This window comes from Halictus rubicundus, chromosome 11 (assembly GCF_050948215.1).
Source record: "Halictus rubicundus isolate RS-2024b chromosome 11, iyHalRubi1_principal, whole genome shotgun sequence".
Classification (NCBI taxonomy): domain Eukaryota; kingdom Metazoa; phylum Arthropoda; class Insecta; order Hymenoptera; family Halictidae; genus Halictus; species Halictus rubicundus.
Window position 1 is genome coordinate 5,947,471 of NC_135159.1, and position 18,582 is coordinate 5,966,052.

Genomic DNA, 18,582 nt, shown 5'->3' on the forward strand with positions numbered 1-18,582 from the left:
AGGGGAATGAAAGTCCGCCAGCCTGGACTGGCCTCATGGCCTGTACGTGACCACGTGAGGGAAGCCTATTGTGGACATCGCTGCTATACATAAACTGGAATTACAGTGTTTTCGGTAATGGAAATGATATAAAGCCAAAATGTATATTTTAAACATAATTTTAATACTAACCAGAATAGATCCAGTCCAAGAAAGTTCCAACCCCTTCAACAAACAACATTCATTACGAAATACTCCGTTAAAAAAGAAATTTGTATTTTACTATTAAAGAATAAAAACGTAACATTTCTACAATATTATTTCTATAATAATAGTCATATGTAACTCAGATACCTTATTTGTACCAAATAATAATCAATAATTGGAATACTTTCAATAATGTCCAGTTCACAATAACATACTCATTGACAAAACCTCACATTATTATGTTTCTATATACATAGTAGGAAGGGGAAGTTATCATTTACCATGTGTCTTTCGTGTACTACAAAATGAATCGAATGAACATACATAGTGTACGTGTAACAAATGTAAAATAACATGAATCTTTGAATTTTAATCGACCTTTGACATCGTTGAATAATAGGTAATTAAATAAACTTCATATTCGACGAATTAAGTTTTTGTGTATTCTTTGGGTACGTGCTTCGGTAGTAAGGTTATATGATGAAATGATTAAATGTCATTACAAATTAAAACACAGTGATTCACAGAAGTGTTTGCATACAAGAATGAAATGCATTTAATTAAATTTGATAGGTGTTTTAATAATGTTTTTATGCAGTATTGTTATACAAAATGACAGTAGAAATCATAACCTAAAAAATAAGACATTCGCATCGAATAAAACAATTTTTCATGCAGATGCTTTTCTAAGATGATATTTGTAGAATAAAGTATAGAATAAAGCTTGCGGCCAATTTTGAAGGTTAGGAAATGTGCATACGGAGGGCTCAGAAATCAATCATCACAAGCCACTGAGCATGAAAATTCGGTTGTAAAACATTACTAATGTATTATTAAAAGTTCAAGATATATGTATTAATAGATGACATGCAACAATTTTAAATGCAAAAAACAATACAACTAAGCCACTATGGTTCAATAATAAAACTAAAACTAAAACATTCTGACACATGTTTTCGTCATTATTTTTTGGCTTGGTTTCAATTCCTATTGAAAGTACATTACTAATAAATATGCATATAAAATTATAATATAGGATATATTTTGCTTACCACGATTAAAATTTATGTAGATAAGTTGTGCTCATTATCAGATAAATATTGAGAATCACGATCAGAAAAAGGAAACTTTTTAACCATAAAGATGATGTATTATCATTTATTTTACTCATTATGTTATAAATACAGTGTATAATTATTTCTTAAACAACAAAGGGATAAGTTACACTAATTTTTCTCTGAATAATTTTGTCTACATAGTTATTCTTGTTTTATTTTGTAATACAAACGACATGCGTTGCTTATTTTAACCCTTGTACACGGTTAGGGTAAAAATTCACTCATTTTCTTCTTTTAAATACTGTATAACACTTGATTTCTTTTTGTTTATCATAATTTTTTCAAAATGTGACATTATAAATGAAAAATAACTATTTAATTTAAAGAATAAAGCAGAAATATTTAATATTATATTAAACTCTTTTATTCATCCAAAGTGCAATAATATATGTAAATTAATAATTATCCATGGCACAATATAGATTTAAAAATTAAGTATTAGGTAAATACATCTAGCTAAACTGTTGCTAAACAGGAGACACTTATTTTACTTTCTTCTTTTTGAATAAGAGGACACTTTTTCTGTTACAGTGCTGTTTGAACAATCAGTATCGAACAGTAATCGTTTTGGTAATGCTACAACTTACTCAACGGTGCAGTAATTTCTGTGCACATACTTTTTATGGATTCGTCAGACATTACTCTGTAATTCCAGAAGATATACAGAAGGCTTACAATAAAATAATAATGCAACAAAAGAAACTATTAAAGAAACTGTCTTTTGCGAATAGTACTACATCATTACAGGTGATTAAAAGAATTGTGTACAAAGCAATATCTGCATTAATGATTTCATAATTTTTTTTAGATAAGTACCACCTTTATCATAATAAACTCTTTTACTAATAGGTTCTTGGAAGTGGGGCTAATGGAGCGCCAACTAGTCTATTTCTTGCCACCGATCATGTTAATTATATGTTCAATTGTGGAGAAGGATCACAAAGAGTAGCCCAAGAACACCATTTTAAATTAGCTAAATTAGAACATATATTTTTAACGAATTACTCCTGGAAAAATATCGGAGGAGTCATAGGTCTTCTTTTGACAATGCAGGAGATCGGTTTACCCAAAGTAATGTTACACGGTTCAGAGGAAATAGCTGAATTTTTGTCTAAATCTCAAATATTCACATCTTTCTCAAAGCTAAAATTTTCTTTTGCTTCTGTCAATGAATCTGAACCATATAAAGATAGTGTACTAACTATTTGGTACGTTCCTATATCTAAGATTAACAAAAATAGTAGAAATCATTCTTCAGATACAAGTGAAGATCTGTATGACTCAAACATTAATGGAAAAAGAGTCATTGACAGTACAAAATCAAAAAGGGATGTATCAAATGCAGAAAAAAGATTAAAAGTTGAGACAAATGTATATTCTTACATTTGCGAGATTCATCCAAGACGTGGAAAAATATCAGTTGAAAAGTGTGAGGAGTTAGGTGTGAAGATCGGTCCACTTTTAAGTGATTTGAAACAAGGTTTGGACATCACAAAAGAAGATGGGACAGTTGTTCATAGCGAAGATGTTTGTATGCAGGAAGGACCTAAAGTCACTCTAATTGGTATAGTTAAAAATGTTTCAATAATTTGAAGTTTCATACTATCGCAAATGTTGTTCACTGCCCTTATTAATTTCTATTTACAGTTGTAGAGTGTCCTGATGAGGAATATTTAGAATCTTTCGTAAATCATACTAAATTCTCAAAGTATCAACAGACTGCATCAACAGAAGAAGGAAAGGATGAAAAAGTGTATGTATTTCACTTTACACCAGAAAATATTTTCAATCATACAAAGTATCAGAGTTGGATACAAAAATTTTCATCGAATACGCAGCATATAGTATTAAATGATAAAAACACTTGCTTGGGCAGCGAAGCTGTTTATAAGCAACAACATTTAATGAACTTACTGCATCCTGAAATATTTCCTTTGCTGAGCGAAGACAGCTTGAAAGAAGAAGAAAAGGTAAGATATTTATACATAACACTGTCAAACAGAGTTTAACTTTTTTATTTTATTTTATTTTATTTTATTTTATTTTAGACGATAAGTGAAAATGTTCATCGAGCAAAAACATTACAAACATTACGGATTCATCCGACGCTTATGCCAATTAAAACAACTCAAATCTGCCAATCACCACAGACTTACACTGATGCAATTTTTGAAATAGAAGAATTTTCAGATACACTGAATGAACTCAAAGCACAAATTAATAAGAAAACAGCAGAACTTGAATTAGCTAATGCACCAGAATACCCGCGAATTGTAATGTTGGGCACTGGTTCTAGCACACCAAATAAAGTAAGAAATACTAGTGGCATTCTGCTGCGAGTAGATAAAAATCATAACATCCTGCTAGATTGTGCAGAGGGTTCACTTTGTCAAATTATTCGATTGTATGGGAATTCTGAAGCTGTAAACATTATACGCGACATCAAGGTATATCTATCATTTTTATTTTAATGTCTGTTTTGTTTGATTACTTTAATTGTGATCTTTCTCTTAGGCTATTTTCTTGTCACATAAGCATGCTGATCATCATATGGGTGTTGTCGGTATATTGAAAGCGAGAGAAAAAGTCACTACGGATAAAGTGTATATATTGTTACCTCAAGAAATTGCAGACTGGTTGCACTTTTACGATAAAATGGATCGCATTTCACATTTGTACACTCCAGTGAATAATAGACACTTCATGATGGAGAATCATAGAGTGACTATGTCCTTCGATTATATATTCAACAAATGTTTGAATATTAAACAGATAAATACCGTACTTGTTAAACATTGTAAGGAGGCATTTGGCATATCTGTTACTCTAAATAATGAGAAAAAGATCGTTTACAGGTAAGCTAAACGAATATTAAAAATATTGAGCAGTAATAATCATTTTATTTACATTTTTATTTCAGCGGTGATGCCATGCCTTGTCAAAATCTCATAGATCTTGGTCAGAAATGCGATTTATTGATTCACGAAGCGACAATGGAGGACAGACTCGAGCATATGGCATTGTTAAAGTATCATTCAACAGTGTCCCAAGCAATTAACGTTGGGAAAGAGATGAATGCAAAATTCACCTTGTTGACACATTTCAGTCAGCGATACTCAAAGATTCCTATATTATCAGAAGTATTAGACAATGTTGGCTTAGCTTATGACAATATGGACATCAGATTATCACATTTGCCATTGTTGCCATTTTTGTACCCATGTTTGAAAATAGTGTACAGTGAACATTATGATAGAATGGAAAGAAAAACAGGTAAAAAATTTGCTTTAGTATTGAAAAATGCTGCATTATAAACAATGACATTTTGTTAACTGTTAATAAATTTTTATTTAAAAGTCAGAATTATATTGTTTAAAATGTTAGACAGCTTCTGTTTCTAATACAGTCATAAATAGAACATTGCACAAACTGTTTTATTAAGTTTCGATCAAAACGAATAATATTACGGGATTAAGATGTTAATAATTACGAAACAGATGTTTGACAGTAGCATTTATTGCTTATATAATACACTTAGTTTTACCCCGCTTTCCTTAAAATAGTAAATAATGTAAATTACTAGTAGTTTCGTTGAAATTACAGTTTTGATGTCAGATCTCGCTTGCGCATAAAAAATAGAGAGCAGATAAAATATTGTATATCATGAAAGAAATGAGGCAAATGAAAAATTAATATCTTTCCCTGCGTCAAATCAAAACGTAGGTGTTGGTAGGGAACCATAGAATGTCGACAAAGAAGGGTAAAAAACTTGACCTATTTTTTTTTATAAGCCCTTAATGCTATAATCGATAAGTTATATACCCACAAATTATATATAAAACGATAGAAATTCATGTTTCCATTTATTTCGAAACGGGCTATGATATAAAATTTCTTCATAAAAAATAACTAAAAATGTTTCGATCATTGCACAGCTCGCGGAATGTGAATCTGTTACGTAGAAAAAGCATGGTCTCAAATTACACATATTTATTCGATTATTGCATCGACTTTATAAGATTATGTACACTAGATAGCAAGTTTACACTAATAATGTGTTTGTGCGTTTTTCATGAACGCTTTACCTACTGGTATTTACATGTACCAACATTTAGGTCAGACCAATATTTACAGCCAGTTCAAATGATGCGGTTTTTTTTACCGTTCGGTAATTTTGTCGAATCATTAATTATTTGACGGCAATACCAAAAGTTACATTTAGAGAGGAGATACGGAATTGTGTGAACGTTGCTTCCGGGGCGTACACCACCATGTTGTCCTTACCACGGATGTACATATGTAGGTACTTAACATAGCCCTATCGAGACCGTGTTAATGAAAGAACAGCATCGTTTGAACTGTCTATTAGATATCAAAAATGGTAACAAATATACAATAGTGTGTCGAATTATGAAGCATGATCTATAAAATGTAAAAAGATAAAAATGACAATGACTTTGATGAATCTGGACTTCTTAATCTTCGTATAATTAAACAGTTTGCTCGGATTTTGCAATCCTTTTATACTTGCTAGCAGTCAATTTATTCAGTAGATAGTCGGTAAAGCGTTATTAATAGCGTATGTTTGAGCAATATAAAGTATCTTTGTGTCATGGAATGATTAGGGATTTTTAACTAATAAACCACTGTTTTATCTGTCGACATACCGCGTAAATGTGCTGTCTAGTGTAGAAAAGTTTTGTATAGGAATTCAAGCATTGGAAGTAGTATTAATATTAATGTCGAGACTAGAAAACTGAATTCTTTTTAATACTTAAACGATTGGCCAGATTAATACTTTCTATTTTACTGTATTTGTATATATATATATCTCGTTCTTTGTAAATACTTGCGTAACTAAATGATTAAATTACAAATTGTAAACAGCATAAAAATTGGTCGACGTGAGAAACAATCACCTGTTGGTTTAAAAGCTATTGCAACAAATTCTCACTACCAACTATACTTCTTTTGAAGATAAACCATAAGTGGGGAAAAAAAATTAGAAATATTTCAGTAACACAGAATAAGCTTGAAGACTTGTAAAATAAATTATTGTCCTTGGTGAGTTAAGTTGTCAACCGATCGAACGTTAAGAGTTAACCCCTTAACGCTCAAGCCCGTGACGTTCACGGGCACGCCGAACCGTCCAAAATGTGCATGCCCGTGACGGTCACGGGCATAGCCGATACGCTCGCCGTTTAGCGGTTTGTTTATTATAGCCGCTGATAAATTGTGGATCAGTCCCGTGGTATCCTATACTAAAATATATACATTTCTTTCACGGTTTGTTCATTGTATATTAAATAGATAAACATTTATAAAACCCCAGACTTTACCGTCAACTCTTTATCCGTTTTTTCAAATTTGTGCATTTTTGGACGGTAAATTTAAGAAAAATATGAGCGTTAAGGGGTTACGAAATAAATAATAGGTATATCGAGTAGAGATTCAAATTAAGAAAGGAGAAAAAGTTTAAATTTACATTAAAACAGCGAATTCGTATCGATTACCTTTCTTTAAATTAAGGTACGTTAGAATAGGCTTAATTTCTTTGCAAACATGCGAATGATCAGTCTTATACGATATTCCTCGAGTAGAAAAGTTACTAGAAGTAAAAGTAAAAAATCGTAGAAAAGTCAGTTCAATGATACACAGTACTGCCCGCTTAAGTGTTCACTTATTACGATTTTAAATATTTTAGTATTCAAATTAATACTGAGTCTAATGAATTGTGAAGACAGGTAAGTTTAGGTATCTGGGCTAAGGTTCTTTAGAATTAAGCTCCAAAAATTGTAGGTGAATACCAAAAAGCGGGTAGTACTGTATATCTAATTAAGTACACAATAGGAGCCCCTCCTGTACTTATAAATATGATAGTAGATTACATTCGAAGCTATAAACAGGGCAGTGGTTTTAGCTACGTTCCTTTTAAATTTTGCAATTTTCTTTCTGGATGTGTATGTAACCTAACCATACAATTTTAGATCAAATTTTAATTTGTTGAATCGTTTTTTTTTTTACTTGTTTATTCTCTTCCACTGGCCTTTGACTTATTATATTCAAATATTAAACCTGTTTGTTTAAATAATGTGAACAAAGAATACCTCGGAACAAATTTAAAAGGAACACAGCTTTTACATTTCGATTTTATTAAAACTCCCATTTGGTTGCAGATTCGTAGTCTGTGTCTCCCAAACGTAAAGCTCCATTCTTACCCGCTGTCAGGTATCTACCCTCAGCAGTATGTTTTATGCATAGTCGAGATGGTTCCCTCAGCTCCAAATAGAAGCCATCTGATGATACGTCGGAGTCCACATTTACTCCTTCGCTGTCTGCATGCCAGTACTTGCCATTTTGACCTGTGAAAGAAAACCATTTAGCATCTCTATCTAAACCATTCTATCTTCAAAAGAAAATTTTACCTTTAAATCTAACAATGCCCTGTTCGCATCTCTCCACTCTAATAGTTTCGTAAGTGGCTTTGTTACATTCAAGTTTTGAACTTGATGCACTCTTCGGTCCTACGAACCCTTGTTCACACCTCAGAACCAAGACAGGTCTGTTCATCAGGTAGAAGTAGTATTTTGTGGTATCGACGTCGGCTCCGTTCACCGAGTCTGCATTCGCATACAGGTGGCCAGAGCGTTTTGTTGCCAAGAATTTTCCATTGTTGGCACGTAGAGCTACTGTGCCATCAGTGGACTGCCAGACCAAGTCGAACAGAGCATTCGAGGACCGCTTGTGCTCTGATGCCTGGATTCCTCCTCCAGCCTCAAGACTCCAATACCGGTCCTGCATGGTACGCACGTACCACCTCTTGGTGACACGGTCAAACTCCAATTGGAATGTCTCGTGTCCGGATATTTCATCTTGGTTGGCAGTTACATCAACTCCTGTAATGGAAATGATATACATAAATATGAATGTAATCTGTAGTTTTTAGATTTTTACTGTATCGTGGATAGTTACAAATTTAGGATAATACTTCATCCATATTTGCTTCAGATTTCAAATGAAAAAGTTTTTTTCTACTTATAATGTCACATTTTAAAGAAATACATCTTATCGCACAAATAAAAAAATAATCAAATGTTTTACGACATGTACAGAGAGATGAATATACAAATGATTATAAAAATACCTTGTTTTACAGAAACATAACGTTGATTCAATGCTGCAACAAACGAAGCTTGTGGCAGCGATTCTTCTAACGAAAACAATTCATCCCGTGTTACCGTCGTGGATCTTGATTTTAGAACGGCTTTACTTCCAATAGGTGCCAAATATGCTCCATATAAATCCCTTCAAATAATTATACGGTTAATTATTTTATAAACATCTGTGTAATATCAGAAGTTATATTAAGCTAGAAAAATTCTCTAATAATATGGTCAGATAGCCAAAACAATATTATATTTTACCTGAGTGCAAGTAGTCCAGCATGGAACTCAGCCGCGTACAGACAATCACGCGAACAACAATCCAAAAGTTTACCGTCACGTGCTAAGTATTTGTTATTGCACGTATGAAGTGCATAGTGTCCACCTTCGGATTTCGTATTCTCTTGGCTGTTGTCTTCCATGGAAGCAGGTCGAAATTCCAATGTGAAAAGCGTATCTTCACCCCAAGGAACTGGTGCATCCACATGAATTTCGTCTTGCGTTGCACTCAAATGGGCAAAACGTTTCCTTCCAGCTGATTTCAGGTTGACCTAAAAGACAAATCATTTCATTTTGATTCGTAAATTAGTAGGGGCGTGCGAGAACCCGAAAATGTTGGGTCGGGTCGAGAATTTAAGGAGGGGAGAACTTGGTTTATATACAAAGTGAACATTTTTTATTCTTTTTTTTTCGCATAAATCGACAGTAATATTCATCAATAATATATTCCTGAAGTTTTAGAGTGAAATTCAAAATGCTTTGGTAGATATAGCCCACGGATACATTTTCGGATTTTCACACAGCTCTATAAATTAGTAGTTATCTTTAATATTTTTTGCTAACTTACTTGAGGTCTTGCTGCGAGGTGCACAAGCCAATACTCTGCCTCGCTTGGTGCTTTGGCCATGCATTTGAGTTCATCTTGACTCGAACCCAAGAAATATCCCCGTTGAATGTTCTTCAATGCCCATCTTCCACTTCCTTTACAAAAATTAGTCATACACTCATATGTACATATAAATATTTAACTGTATGAAATATTATAATATGAAATTTATAGTATTCTGCTTTAATGTTTCCTTGCTAATAAAAATTTTGCAACTACCATCGGAAGCCAATTGAATTTGAAAAGCACAGCCAGGGTCGGATGGCTCCTCTGCCTCACAGGTAACATTTCCAAACTGATCCACAGCCAAATAGCGATCCAAGTGAGACCTAAGGAAGACTTGCTGTTCACTGCCCTCCAACATCCACAATTGTTTCTTTTTTAAACTAGACCCATTCGCATTGATCTTGAAACCAAAAGTCTCTGCTGTAAGGTACTTAAACTTTCCATTTATTAATCCAACCTGAAAATATATATACATATATATACATTTATTATATAAATATTTACAGAATTAAATTTTATTTAATTGTAACTTTTAAATATGTATCGAAACATGTAGTTTTAACAATTTTTCTTGATACTAATCAATGTACACAAACATAATAAACAGGTATACCTGAATAACATGGTCAAAAGTGCCTCCGAACCAAATTAATTTTTGGACACACCTTTCGATAGGGCTCTCAAAGAAAACCCTTTGTGACAAGTTTCAAGGCAGTATCCCCACCACAGGGGTAGTTATAGGGTGGACATAGTTTAGTAAATTATGCTCTATTTATTCTGTTCTGCTTAACAAAAGATTACAAAAAAATTCGTGAACATTCTGTCCAACAGCACACACAACTGTGACTTTTTCAGAATTTTTGGATGCAAAATCGATTTTTAAAAAATCTCGAAGCATTTGGAAGTTTTGGAGATAACAATTTCATAAAAATGTTGTAAAATGACATTTATTTTTTTCAATTACGATTCACTTTATAAAAAATTTAATTTAGAGAGGAAGAAATAGAGCATAATCCTCTAAAACCATGTCCACTCTTGTGGTAGAGGTACCGATTTAAAACTTGTCACAAAGGATTTTCATCACAGAATGGTGTGATCAAAAATCGATTTGGTTTGGGAGCACTTTTGACCACCTTATTCGGCTATACCATTTATTTAATTTTAATAACAAGTATTTTCCAAGAAATAGAGTTTTAACAAATTTATTTGTTATTATTACAAAAAATATGTAAATATATTAAGATTTTGTATTTTATTTAATTCTAATAAGAAATGCGTTTCAAAAAATAAGATTTGAATTATTTGTTATTAATGTAAAATGCATAATGGAATTTATAATATTATTGCATAAGATTGACGTAAATAATATTAAATTTACAATAATATAATTAATAATAAAATAAGATTAAAAGATAATAGCGGCTACATTTTTTGTTCGATCTTTTCCTCGAACGTTTTGTGCTGCGTGGGGTAGAATTCTACCCCAATCGATCTGTCCACGCCTCTGTTCGAGGACTAAATGGCTACCAAGGTCATTCACTTGGATTTCAAACACTTAAATATATTATTAAAGACTATCAATCCAGTTGAATTTTTTCGTAGAATTTACGATTACATTAAAGAGAAGTGTCTATGTCACGCGAAAACAAATTAATGTTTGAAATAATTAACTTAATAGTGGTCGTAATACATTCGATGATTTAGATAAAAATGAAAAAAAACTCTTAAAATGTGTGAGATATTTATGAAATTGCACGAAAAACAGAGTTAAATAATTAAAAATTACCGTCCATCCTGTTTTCTCGTTTGCATTTTCGGAAACGATGTTTTCAGAACCGTTCGTCTGCATCATGTAGTACTTGAATTGCTTCACGTTTTAACGCAAAACCTATTTTGATACAGAAACAACAAAACATTACAGAATATCATTAATATTTCTTTACACATCAAAATTTATTTTCAAAATTTTGAAATGATTCTTTCGACACTTTCAGAACTTGGTGTCATTTTTTAAAATAAAAAAGACTCGTACATTTGTTTAAAAAGCAACAACCGTTTATAAAATGTAATATTAAAATAACTTTTTTAATCTACGATATATTATTATATCATCACTTCACTATCTTAATTTTTTCACATAATTGTTTACGATATTTTTTACAAATCGTTTTAAAACAACAAATTATATGATTTGTTTTGGATTTTTGCTACTCGAAATAAAGGCAGTGATGACGCTCATATGGCGGATCCTAGCTCCATTTCAATTAACATTATAATTTATTTGAAACCAAAATTTGAAAAATAATTATATTTTTGAACTGAAAAAATAGGTTCATAGGGAATTTTAATGGAAGCTTCATTGTTTATATTTTTCAAAAATGTTCATCTTCCGAGGGTTAATATTGAATAAGTATGAGGGGTAACAGACCAGCATTATTCAAATATGTTTTTTAAATAAGGATTTTTTTAATAAATTAGCTGTCATTATGCGTTAGTGTATTTACACATGGAAACGATTATTTCATTATTTTGTATTCGAATTAATTTTTATTTAAATCATTTTCCAAGTACTTTCTGCTCTTACAAAGGGTTTTGTTTCTGTTTGCTACAATGTTCAGTTTACAACAATACGGACGTCTTTTCAACGAAATGTTCGAAGGAAGAACGATTTCGAAGCTAAATATTTTTTCGGGTCTAGTATAAGTACATTCGCTCGAATAAAATAACAGTTGTTACTTTCTTCGGACGATTTAGTTTACCCGTCTAAGATATTATTTGAAAATAATTTTTTCGAATTTTATAGGAAATAAAGTTACGTTCTCTACCACTTATAAACTAAAAGTAATAAATTAGTTCAAGGGATTTGTTACTTTATTTTACGACACGCCTGATGCGAGGAAGTAGCAGAACACCATGACATTTTCAGGGTCAAGATCATGTTACCATAGCGATACGAGCCCGACCTAGCCAGAAAACTTCTACGCAAGCAGCAAGGATCGTTAACATGATCGAATATATTTCTATTTTTACACGAAAATCTCTTCTCTCCCGAGGGATACTTTATTTTCAACTCTGAATTCGATGACTCATTTCTACGTGGCTTCCGTCTGGGTGGGGCCAACTCGACGAATGGAAAAGACGATAAAAGGACCTTTCGTCCTTTACCAAAATTCCCTCGTTCAATGGACAAGTACAATGAAACTTCATACCGAAATTTTTTCTTTTTAATATTGGATAAATGTCAATTTTCTTGCAGTCAATATTTACTAAAAATCGTCATTTACTAATTATAAGAAAATGATTAGTCAAACCCGAAACGGATAAGAACATGAATTCATTGTTATATCAATAAGTTGGTTTACAATTACACTACACAAAAAACCAAAATATAATACACTACATGCATATTTACATTACAATCTTAGCATGGAGATTGCAACGAAAACAAAAAAATAAAATTAGTGAACCGGCAAAATAAACAAAAATTTATTCGATGTTGGAAGGCAATTTGTAAAAGCGCAATGTAAAATCAATAATATCATGAGAAGACCGTAAGGGTCACTGAAACTTCATTTAGTCAGTTCAAAACATCTATGTATATGTATATATGTAATCAAAATTAATGATAAATTCGTGTGTTATAGACAAGGACATTAAGAAGAATTTTAAAAAAGCAGAAACGTCACAATATATTTTGAAAATACATTTTATGATATTAAAAGATATATTCACACCTTTCAAAGGTATTGATGAAAAAAAGAAAAGAATTGACAAACGAAAAGTCACTATGCATACTAATACAACTGTTTCACGGTCAAGCGTCAACAATGAAACCGATGTATGAACCCTGGGACGCCGGCGGCTCGGTCAATTAGGAGTAGTCATTTTAAAAGCATAATATCCCAACTTCTAGCGGTCAACTTGAATTTTCATTCATCTATAGCATATCTAATGTACTTGTCTACGGTGATAACATTAAAAAACATATATGAAGAAAATTTTGAAAAAAAGATTCGAACGAGACTATTCGTTGCCGTCCGAGTCGACTACAACAATCAACAAATCACGAAGTTTGTTACCAAGCAGATAACTCACCGATCAGGGAAATAGACCGGAAGTTGTAGATGTCGTCGAGCACGAACGCCGTGAAACAGACAGTGCACGCAGGAAGTGCGAGTCACGAGCAACAAATTATGTTCGTCACAACAAAGGTAGTCTGCGACTGACTTGCTTCGTTCACTGCCGGTCGTGGAAAGGATCCCGTAGGCAGTGTCGCCAGACCAGAGAAATTGAGGGGAATACTGTTACCCTCCCTCTGTCATTACCGGATTAGTCACGTGACGTTGTGATACATGCACGACAGAGACGGAGCGCGTCACGTGACCGGGCCATAGCGGAAGAGTGGGGATGCTAGCCGCCGGAAAATGGGGGAATACCGTCGTAGGAGGGGAAGGGTATGCCTGTAGGATACGCGGCGCATGCGCGATGCCGGCACCCAGGACTGTGCATAGAGTAGGACAGCGCAGCAAAAGTCATTTTCCTTTGCGTCGTCGCATTTAGCGACCTCTCCGACGTCACGCGGCTATCCCCACCATTCCGTTGCGCAGCCGGCAGCGCGCAGCTCGACGTACTTCGATCGCTGCGGTAACTGCAGGGGCAGCTGTGTCGCGTCGTCGGCCAACTAGCGTGAAGGGATCTTCTCTCGCGCCCTCTGCGCCGGCGTGGGGCGGTGGCCGAATTACGCGATGGTATGGGGGAAATACTGTACGAATTAGATGCTTCTTTTTCTATACATTTATTGTAATATTTATTGTAGATAAATAGATAATCTATGTCTTATTAATCTATGTCTTTGTCTTATTTTTTAATCTCGCGACAATTTGCAAAAACGTCTGTACGAATCGTCAGACGCTTCCTCTGTCCCTTTATTGTAATGTTTCTTAAAAGTAAATATAAATATATGTATTTAATATTTGTAAAACGAGTTTACGTTCAGTTTGGTGTCACACAGGCGTGACAATCACAATTTTATATTTTATCAGCCAATGTTAATGGTTTCAGCTTGCGTTTAGAACTCGTCTTGTTATATTCGGAGAAAAGAGTGAGAAACGACAAAACTGTACTCTATCTTATTCATATAATGTTTTATAGTCAACTGCTTTTGTGATCAAGACGTGTGTACTGCATATAGAAATAAACAATTGACGATTCCAGAACCGTTGGTCCTCTTGAATCGATTACTGATACGTAGAGGTAAAGTTTGACTTGTAGAGTAAATAGTAAGATACATAATTTAACACGCAGCAAACGATTCTTGCTATTTCGAATTATAGAGGTTTCTACAGCAGAGCGGAAGGGAATGAAGAAAAGTTTCGTCCTATAGAAGTGTCCGAGTTATCGAGGTTCTAATGACTGTCAATTTTATGTGCTTGATATGTGCGTTATACAAAATATTGTAGGACTACAGTGGAGAGTATTGATCTCTTTCTCCAAAAAATGGCTGATCGTAGGGTGGAAAAGGTTTAGTTTCTTCGAGGATCCTATACGGTCCTGCGGGATTCTGTAAGGATATCGCGCGTGCGCAGTTTTAATAAGAGGATGGCGATAGATAGAGGATAGAGAAGGAACGAAAGAACGGTGGGGAACAGACGTACACATTGAACTGTCGGCTTTCCGGAGGGCCGTGAACTGCAGATCGACGACCCTGCTTTGTGATCGCTATTTTCTCAGTCGCTGTTGCAACACGATTTTTCTGCTTAACCTACGAGAAAAATATCGTAATAGAGTAAACTATCTAATTTTAAAGAAATTATTAATTTTTTGTACTCGCGTAGCTATGTCAGATGCTATACGTCACGCAAATTAGGACTTACACGCTGAATGGGTTAACACGATTGTAAGTTGTTCAATAAATGAATAAACACATGCAGTTAGAAAATGTTTTCTTGTACTCTAATTACCGTTTAACATTTGCACTTCAATCTGTAGAAAGTTTTAAACACCTAATAAAGCTTCCTGTACGTTTCCGTTCGTTTTGTTAACGATTTCGGTAGTTTCGTAATTTTTCTCACTTTTCCAAAATACAATTTTTTAAAGTAATTATTGTTTATTTTAAAAAATGTACTTGCCAGCTCGTCCCAACGATCGATATTTAATCATGTTTCATACTTTTTTTATCATGAAAAATCAAAATTATTTCTTTTGGAAATTAGCAATTGCATTGTTCGTACCGATAGAAAACATCGAAATACAAAATAAAATGCAAGAAAAATACAAAATTATAGAAGAAAATAATAGTTTGAAATAATCAATTATTTCAACTAATTTATAATTTTTATTTTCGAAATTCCACAGGAAAATAACTTTACTTTATACGAAGTTTAAATGAATCATTTTAAAATAATTTCTTCAAGTGGAAATTATTCCAATACAAAATAAGAAATGATTTCATTCAAAATAATGAAATAATCTATGGAAAAATCAATTTCCTAAGTATATAAATTGACGCACGACTAGTTCATAATAACAAATAGCTAAATAAGATAACACATAAGGTTGATCCAAAAATAACAAGAACTCTTTCGCTTTGTATTTTATAAATAATTTTTTAAATGAATGTTATTGCCTATATTGCTGTTACATGTATATCAATTTGAAGCTTATTTATGGTTTATCTACCTGTCTTACAATAATTCTTCTGGCTAAGCTAATTTTTCAAGAAAATAAATTTGCTTTATTTTTTGCATCTAATATACGTACTAATGTTATTCGAATCTGTATTTCCACAATACATTATTTAAATAACACTTAAGCCAGCCAGATACTTGAACGGATTATGTCTACAAACGTGCGGATTCTATATAGTTGGCAATTTAATCTTACTGCCACAGACAGTTTACAGTTAAACGATATACAGTTATTTCGTTCTATTTGCGCTATGATATAGTAGTCTTTCAGCGATCGCAATTAACGTTTTTAGAAGAGATCTTGTGCCACTTGAAGATTCGCCGATCTAACACAATAACCTTCGTATACCTCGCCTCGATTCAAATACATCCAAACGATTTGGTAAATATTAAAAAATGACATGAATATTTCTGTTTGACTCTTTGTGTCTGCCTTTTGCAACCCGCAGCTCTGATCCTCGACGAAAGCGTTGCCTTTGATGCGCAGACACGCCCTCAAAGAAATCAATTCCGACGAAAAATATTCTATACGAACTGCGCAATCGAAATTTCAGCTTGGCACTGCATTTCTTTTGTCTGGATCAAAGGGGTGTTGCAAAGTGAATTTGCGCATTCCAAACTGTCTTAAACCGTTCAGGTATTTATATACTTGCAGGACGTCCTAAAAAATTAATATTGTAAAAAGGCAAGAAAATTTGAAGTTATGAAAATTCAAATTCAAGTTAAAGTTACAAATTTAACTTTAAATTTAAAGTTACGCAACGTACAAAATAGTCAATCAAAAACATTTATTCAAATTAATTGGGTAATCAGAATTTATTTTTGCTTGGTTCAGGAAGTCTGAGGACTTTCGAGCGTGTCTAACGAGTAGCTTAGACTAATTTGGTTTTTTTTCCCCCGCGGATCGCGGACGCAGAACAATTCTAAATCTCATTCCTCTTGGTCGCTATTAATTGCAACCATTTATTCGCACGTTTTATGCTCACGACATTACATGCTAATTAATACGATAATTGGGTGTAGACTGCAATAATTTTAATTGTTCCCGAGATTACGATTATGCATTGAGCTACAAGATACAAAGATACGTGCATGGTACAAGCATCGTTTCATTTAACACAAGATCCATGAACGATTTTTATTTTGACCGTTTTTGGCCAAAATGTGTACAAATTGTGTGTAAAACAAGGTCTGGGTAATTTTGGATCATACGTTCACAGAATTGTTTTATTTTTCTGGTATGTTACAACATTTATTGTTAGTGCATATAGGAATGGTACGACGAAAAACAGTTGGCGTTCGCGGACTCTTAACCTTGTGAAGGACAAAAATTTCTGAGATAACCTAGATGCGTCCTTCAACGTCGTTATAGAAACTGTTACCGAGAGGAGAGGAGAAGAGAAAGACTGACTGAGAGAGAGTTCGTTGACCGTCGAATAGAAGTCAGGAGCGTGACTGTAACCGTACCCGTGATCGTGATCCTGATCGCGATCGTAGCCGTAACCATGACCGACTTGCGGATCTTAAGAAAGTTTTGCATTAGATGTTTGTACATCCGATATTATAATAATATCGAAACTATTAGGTTGTAACAAATGAAAATTTAATTATGATTAACGAGAAGCTACTCTACTCGTAGTCAAAGATTACAAGATTAGTTAAATACAGTTCTGTATTTTGCTAACAAATAAAGGAAACCATTAATTAAAAATAGCCGAATTCACATATCTATGTTACGACCCGATATACACAGTCGTTGTAAAAGTCTTATTTACTCGTTGAAACAGAAAGCAGACCATTTTTTTATGAGTCAAGCAGTTTATATGCATTATATAGGCTGTCGCAAAATGTTGTATTTCCTTGAAGAGGGTAATTCCTGAAGTAATTTGAAGCAATTTTTTCCGAGAACGCAATGTTCTACGCGGCTTCGTTACCGAGTTATTAACGAAAAACGCGAACCAATCAGAGCGTCGCAACAGCGAACGTTGGCACTGGCATTGGCCGAGCCGCAATCCGTCCGCCGTAGCAACGCTTTGATTGGACCGCGTTTTTCGTTCATAATGCTGAGAATATTTTCGCAAAGGAAAAAGTTCTTTTAAATTATCTGAGGAATCATCACTTCCAAGTACAACATTTTTGGTGCACCCTGTATACTCTCACGACGAATAGTTAAACATTTAAAATGTATAAACAGTACATTCTCTTGATCTCATTAACGAAATTCAACGTATAGTTAAGTGTAACAATTAACAATGCTGGCTTTAATGTCTATAACGGTATCCTGTATCATGGAATGGCTCCTAATTTACCCTAACATCTTGAGATAGCCGAAAATATTTTTATCGACACAGAGTTTCGTCGACAATGTCAACATTCTCGTCAGATGATCGACTTCTATAAGAAACTGAAATTTTTATAGTGAAAAGTCTTACCCCGGATTATATACTTCCGATACAGTCCCTGAGAAATATTTCTCGATAATAATGGCGTTGCAAAATAATTATTAGAAAATTAGAACATCTCTTGTTAGAGTACAC

General features: G+C 33.5%; 2 protein-coding genes across 5 annotated transcripts; one reads left to right on the top strand and one right to left on the bottom strand.

Moving 5' to 3' along the window:
* The first annotated feature begins 2 nt into the window (after positions 1-2).
* Positions 3-6,296, top strand: Rnasez (ribonuclease Z). 4 transcript variants are annotated; one of them, XM_076796173.1, is made up of 9 exons: positions 33-114; positions 447-586; positions 1,836-1,949; positions 2,036-2,051; positions 2,154-2,868; positions 2,952-3,274; positions 3,353-3,751; positions 3,819-4,159; positions 4,225-6,296. In XM_076796173.1, exons 3-9 carry the CDS (start codon positions 1,927-1,929, stop codon positions 4,616-4,618), a joined length of 2,211 nt encoding a protein of 736 aa, XP_076652288.1. In that variant the 5' UTR covers positions 33-114; positions 447-586; positions 1,836-1,926; the 3' UTR covers positions 4,619-6,296. The 4 variants fall into 4 exon arrangements, with proteins under 4 accessions (XP_076652289.1, XP_076652287.1, XP_076652288.1 ...); XM_076796174.1 differs by lacking the exon at positions 447-586 and having other exon boundaries at positions 3-114; XM_076796171.1 differs by having other exon boundaries at positions 1,836-2,051.
* Positions 4,801-13,713, bottom strand: Singed (fascin domain-containing protein singed). The gene is made up of 8 exons (XM_076796175.1): positions 13,455-13,713; positions 11,146-11,247; positions 9,573-9,816; positions 9,315-9,448; positions 8,729-9,018; positions 8,449-8,609; positions 7,730-8,200; positions 4,801-7,666 (listed from the first exon to the last, which is right to left on the bottom strand). Exons 2-8 carry the CDS (start codon positions 11,209-11,211, stop codon positions 7,458-7,460), a joined length of 1,575 nt encoding a protein of 524 aa, XP_076652290.1. The 5' UTR covers positions 11,212-11,247; positions 13,455-13,713; the 3' UTR covers positions 4,801-7,457.
* Positions 13,714-18,582: the final 4,869 nt, after the last annotated feature.

What these genes read in the sequence shown, in the direction of transcription:
- Rnasez (XM_076796172.1), top strand. Translation starts at nt 1,878, where the DNA reads ATGCTACAACTTACTCAACGGTGCAGTAATTTCTGTGCACATACTTTT. An exon ending in ACCTAAAGTCACTCTAATTG is followed by an intron (nt 2,869 to 2,951) that starts GTATAGTTAAAA and finishes TTCTATTTACAG; the next exon opens with TTGTAGAGTGTCCTGATGAG. An exon ending in GCTTGAAAGAAGAAGAAAAG is followed by an intron (nt 3,275 to 3,352) that starts GTAAGATATTTA and finishes ATTTTATTTTAG; the next exon opens with ACGATAAGTGAAAATGTTCA.
- Singed (XM_076796175.1), bottom strand. Translation starts at nt 11,211, where the DNA reads ATGATGCAGACGAACGGTTCTGAAAACATCGTTTCCGAAAATGCAAAC. An exon ending in ACGAGAAAACAGGATGGACG is followed by an intron (nt 9,817 to 11,145) that starts GTAATTTTTAAT and finishes ATATATTTTCAG; the next exon opens with GTTGGATTAATAAATGGAAA. An exon ending in TTATGTTTCTGTAAAACAAG is followed by an intron (nt 8,201 to 8,448) that starts GTATTTTTATAA and finishes TTTCCATTACAG; the next exon opens with GAGTTGATGTAACTGCCAAC.